Below are 5732 nucleotides of genomic sequence, written 5' to 3'. Positions count from 1 at the left end.
ATTAACTGAGATATTTGAACCCTATGCTAACAGCTATTGAATGCCAATACACTCCAGTTGTAATATTTGTCAAACTTTACTATCACTGATTGTAAGGTAAGAAATTTACTATTTGAGTTGACCATATGAAATGGCTGATGAATGATCTCACCAAAGAATGAAATTATTCTTTCATTGAACATTAAAACCCTAGGTATCATGCAATGGTCAAAGCCATAGTAACAGTAGTGATGACCAATCACATGGCAGGTGAATATTCTATATATATGGATAAACACTGCAAACGACTAATTGGAAACTTCAATAATTTCAATTAAAAGACCTAGTGGTAGTTTGGGTGATACTTGCCATGCAGCAAAGTGAAGCAAGATTGTCAAAAACTGGCAAATGCAGTACTGGTGCATATAACATTTGTCACTTGTATGCTCAGTTATAAGTGTAGGAATATGTGTAGTAAAACATAAAAACATGGTAGGTGACCTGTGATACAGCTAGTGGTCCACAAAGATATTAAAAGCAAAATATACTTCAGATTTTGTATATGCGAACCTAATTGGATGAACACCTACCGTATGTCATGATAGCATAGTGTGCATCTAAACAACAATCTACCGGTTGTTCTCTGAATCTCCTGATATACGAGAAGAAGTGCGGCCCCTATTGAATATATTTGAGGCCATCCACTCATTATAGATGTACTTCACTGTCTACCAGAATATCTGGAGTGGTTGCATTTTGCTGTTGTTGATCCACATAAATTTGTGCATTAGTAGTTGAGAAAAAGTGGTTGTGCATCAAAAGAGATGTTACGACGAAAACGGTAGTAGACGGAAAGTTCGAGCCTAATGGCTGGGTATGTGTATGGTACGCGTCTGCAACGCTTAAGTTATTTCTTCTGGCTGGACTGGTCTTGTCTCGTATGTTGACAGCTCAGTGAAGTGAACCATGAACTGCAGTAGTCGCATGATGCGCGCGATTGAACATCACGGATGAACCTCTATGATTATTCATTACATCTAATACCCCCGTGGAAGAACTCATAACGCTAAAATCCAGAGTTAGATTCTCCGCGGTGGACAAAGAAGATAGCCCAATGTGGCTTTGGTCTAAATATAAACAAACATTACATCTAATACTTTCACTTACTTAAGACAAGAAGTTATTTTACTACTCCTTCAACAAGGTATTTGTTTTCTTTTTGTTTCACCCCCTTTTAAATTATTAATTAAATATAATGTTTCATGTTTGGTTAATCACAGAGATAGCGAATCCACTTTTTTTATGAACGGTTTTACACACTGTCTATCAAACATTCTGTACTTTGTACTTCAATCATGTGTTCGATATTTGACTTAGAAAACTATCGCAGCGTGGCGTTGATGGATAATTGTAAACTAATCGATTGTGAGACTAGTACTTGCTATTTGTGTCGATATTATAGTTATACTTAGTAATACTAATAGTAATAGTTCCAAGGAAAAGTGAAATGAAAATAATTGTTTTGGAGTTATTTATAAACAAATGTTAAACTCCTTGTGTTGAATTAAAGTGTTTTGCTAAAAACACAGTATACAGTGTATTTCGTTTAAAAACTAATCTACATTGAAGGTAAGAGAATTTTTTTAAAATAATTTTATTTTATCACTGAACGTCTTGACTTAAGTAAGTTTTGTGCTTTACCGTTTACGCCTGTGGCAAATTAACGTCCAGCTTTTAGGCCTAATTACTATTTACTTATTAACCCTGGTGCAGCAGAAGCTGAAAGTTAATGAATAGTGAAATTACGATATTAAATAAAACTGTTTGTAACTTGTATTACTATTAGTTAAGCCTCTGACACCGCAGTATCTTCCTTGAAACATGATTGCAGTATAAAAGTTATAAAAGCAAATAATAAAATCAAAATTTAAACGAAATACGTTAATAAACTATAATAATAAACTAAAGTAAACATGTCTGTTTGACCCCCTCCGCCCAAAAAAAAAAAAAAGAAATGCAGTCCTGCTGCTGTAAATACTTGAATGACACATTTCTATTCTAAGTATTTTGAACAATTTAAGGAAGTAAACAGCAATAACGCTGGGAGATTTTATATCTCCAGTCTATTATTTTCAAATAAAAGTCAGATGATTGGTAACTATTAATCCATGATGTGTTTAACTTGTACCACAGTTTTCTTGAATGTGAGTTAATGTGTGGTACTTATACTGTTTTAACAGATTATATGTATATATATATATATATTATAATAATAAATATTTTGTCATACCTTTGAACAGATAAAATTTATTCAATTATTCCTTACTATGCTGAGATGACACAATTATGCATTATTCATATTATCTACTAGTACTACAATTAAAAGTTTAAAGAAAAGGCTTTATTGCATAAGTCAGCAAAATTGTCAAGCATTAAATATCAAGTGTTTATTAGATTTTTAAATATCTGTCTATACACCATGGTTAAACTATAGAAATTCCTGATGATTAGAGGTTCATTATGTGGTTTCTGTATATTGATTAAAAAAAGATTTAAGGAGAATCCAATAATCTACAGGTCTATTAGTTGTACTTTTGTCTTTAAAAAGGCAACTTGGAAATTGCTTTTGAGAAGTTTGAAGATCTTGATCTATTGGATTTTCTCCTACTTTTATTTGGTGGTGGTTGCTTTATATAGCTAATAAAATTATACTGAATGCTTCAGAAACAAAGACTTAACCAACTCTTATTAATTTTGTTTAATTCCAGCTGCTTATTCAGATGTAATTTGTTGAAAAAAAAATTATTTTCAGTTACTTTTTACTCCTGTAATGTTTTCTGTACGTACATGAACCATTTTACTTATTTCAGTTTTCCTAGTACTAGAATCCTTCTATTTGAAAGCAATACACAGAGTCAGTTCTTAACAATGTTAACTTTTATTGTTAGTTTATTGTAGCAATATTCATGTTATAAAATATTTCTTTTTCTTGCAGATTCAGACATGTAATTAAATTGCAAAGGGTTTTTCATCTGCAGACATTCTGACAAGATCAAAAATAATTGCAAGAAGAACAAAGGAAGAATGAATGCTCAACTTGAACACTGTGATTTTACTATTACAGTACCGACAAGCTCTAGTATGAATGAACAGCTACATGAATGTGATCTTTGTAAAAAGGGATTTAAAAATAAAAGAAACTTGAAAAAACATTATTTAACCCATACAGGAGAAAAACCTTTTCAGTGTGATGTATGTGGAAAGTGTTTTTCAGTTAATGGAAACTTAAAACTTCACATCCAGATTCACTCTGGAGATAAACCGTATGTTTGTGAAATATGTGGGAAAACTTTTAGACTCATTTCTCACTTAAAAGAACATAGTTTTGTCCATGAAGCCCAAAAACCTTTTGGATGTGAAATATGTGGGAAAAAAATTATAAGGAAAGGGGACTTAAAAAAGCACTACCTAACTCATACAGGAGAAAAACCTTATGGGTGTGATTTCTGTGGAAAGTGTTTTTCAATTAGTGGAAACCTAAAATCACACATTCGAACTCACACTGGAGAAAAACCATTTCTTTGTGACGTATGTGGCAAAAGCTTTAGACACGTTTCTCAATTAACAGAACATAATTTTGTTCATGCTGGAGAAAAGCCTTTTGTTTGTGATGTATGTGGGAAAAGATTTATAAGTAGTTCAAAACTCAAAAGGCATCAGTTTGTCCATACTGGTGAAAAACCATACAGTTGTGATTTCTGTGAAAGGAAATTTACACATTGCGAGTCCTTGAAGCATCATCGGATGATTCACACTGGAGAAATGCCATTTGTTTGTGATATCTGTGGGAAGAAATATAGACACATGGGAAGCTTAAGACATCACAAATTGATTCACACTGGAGAAAAACCATTTGTTTGTGACATATGTGGAAAGGGTTTCATAAAAAATACAACATTAAGACGTCATCATTCACTTCACAGTGGAGAGAGACCTTTTACATGTGATGTCTGTGGTAAAAGTTTTATTAGGAATGAAAGTGTAAAAAAGCATTTACGTTTACATAGTGAAAAGACCCTGGTCTGTTAATTTATTAGGGAATGAAAAATGTATTATTGGTACATTGCTGGAAATATAATGATCCTAATAGAACAGCAAACTGCAAACTGAAATATGTACTGCAAAAAAACAAAAAAAGTGTCAAAACAGTTCAGGTTGCAGATATATATATCAGTTGGCAGACATTTAAGAAAACTGAGGGTGAGAGAATTTGTTCAAGTGTAAGTTATGGTTGTTGGTTGGTTGGTTGTTTTTTGTTTGGGGGGGGGGGAGGTCCAAGGAAAAACACTTAATAAGTATTATATTTTTTGCAGAATTAAATACCAAATGATAAGAAGATACATGATAATTAAGAATAATGAAAGACTTCAAGGATATAGTAACTAAAAAATAGTAATATCAGAAGATATATATTATCAAAGTTAGTGAAGCATGATCCATTTACAAATATCAAAATTGTGAATTTGATAAGTCTGTGAACTGTAAAGACAGTTTCTAGTTCTTAAAGCTAGGCTTATAATAATATGTGCTATTAAAGAAAGACTTACTTCAAATACTAACTGGTGTTATGTATCTAGACATTATCTGTTCATTTAATGAAAAGATGAGTGTGAAAATAAAATAACTTGTTGAAGGCAGCACAGCATATACAGTAAAAATAAACTAAATGCAGCTAAATGAAAGTATTATATACATATATGAAGATTATAGATAAGGACACTGTAGTATACAATGTACTTACAATTAGATGAATTTGATTGCATGTATGTACTTTCAATACAGAGAGGTAGTATCTATATTACCAAAGATGAAAAAACTATGGATATGATTTACCACTAAAGATGACATCACAGTGAGTGCTAAACAAAGTAGATTACGTAGTAGTCTACATAGATGTTTCATAAAATGAGTTCTTATACGGTTAGTTGTGGACTTCAGAATACACAAAATTTTGGGTGCTACTATAGCGTGCGGTCTACACAGATACTATCGTCATCACCGTTTTAACTTTCGTTTATTTGCAATTGGTGCCAGTTATTATAAATAACGCTTTTAAGCTAATAAAGTAAAAAATACCATTACATAACATTTTTGGGGACAAATATAACTGGAATGAAATAAATTTCAATAATCAAAACCAGCACATTTATAACCTAAATTTAAGGCATTCTTAATTTATTAAATTATTATATTTGCAGAACATAAATTTGGATAGATATAAATCATTTATCAAGAAATTATATTTTAGTGAATCATTAAAACTGTGATGATGATAGTATCAGTGTAGACCACACGCTATAGTGTAAATACCTTTAGACTGCATGCTATAGGAACACCAAATTTTGTTTAATTGCCATTGCTAAGACCTATATACACTATAAAACAGAAAGTCTATACTTGTACCTTGGATAGTACAATGTATATAGTTGTTAAAACTGAAGAGTTCATTACCAGTTCTAAATTAAAGATGTCTCATTTATATGTATTTCCTTTTTAATTGTGTATTATAACATCAATAGACATCACTGAAGGTGACACAATTAAACAACATTATTCATACTGCTGGGTAAGATTAACCATTTTGTATAGTCAGAGCATGGACAGTATCAAACGGACTCAAAACAATAACAGTATTGTAAAATATTGTTACTGTCCCGTCAAGTGTTCCACTAAAGACTGATATTTTCCAGCAT

At 31.6% G+C, this 5732-nt stretch overlaps 1 protein-coding gene across 1 annotated transcript; it reads left to right on the top strand.

Moving 5' to 3' along the window:
• Positions 1 to 1378: 1378 nt before the first annotated feature.
• Positions 1379 to 5028, top strand: LOC106457459 (gastrula zinc finger protein XlCGF8.2DB-like). Its single transcript, XM_013916881.2, has 2 exons — positions 1379 to 1608; positions 2975 to 5028. Exon 2 carries the CDS (start codon positions 3064 to 3066, stop codon positions 4066 to 4068), a length of 1005 nt encoding a protein of 334 aa, XP_013772335.1. The 5' UTR covers positions 1379 to 1608; positions 2975 to 3063; the 3' UTR covers positions 4069 to 5028.
• The last annotated feature ends 704 nt before the right edge of the window (positions 5029 to 5732 follow it).

This window comes from Limulus polyphemus, unplaced genomic scaffold (assembly GCF_000517525.1).
Source record: "Limulus polyphemus unplaced genomic scaffold, Limulus_polyphemus-2.1.2 Scaffold334, whole genome shotgun sequence".
Taxonomy (NCBI): domain Eukaryota; kingdom Metazoa; phylum Arthropoda; class Merostomata; order Xiphosura; family Limulidae; genus Limulus; species Limulus polyphemus.
Note: the sequence above shows the minus strand (reverse complement) of the source record. Positions and strands in the feature narration are given on the sequence as shown.

Excerpts from the sequence above, each read along its gene's own strand:
- LOC106457459 (XM_013916881.2), top strand. The coding sequence starts at position 3,064 with ATGAATGCTCAACTTGAACACTGTGATTTTACTATTACAGTACCGACA.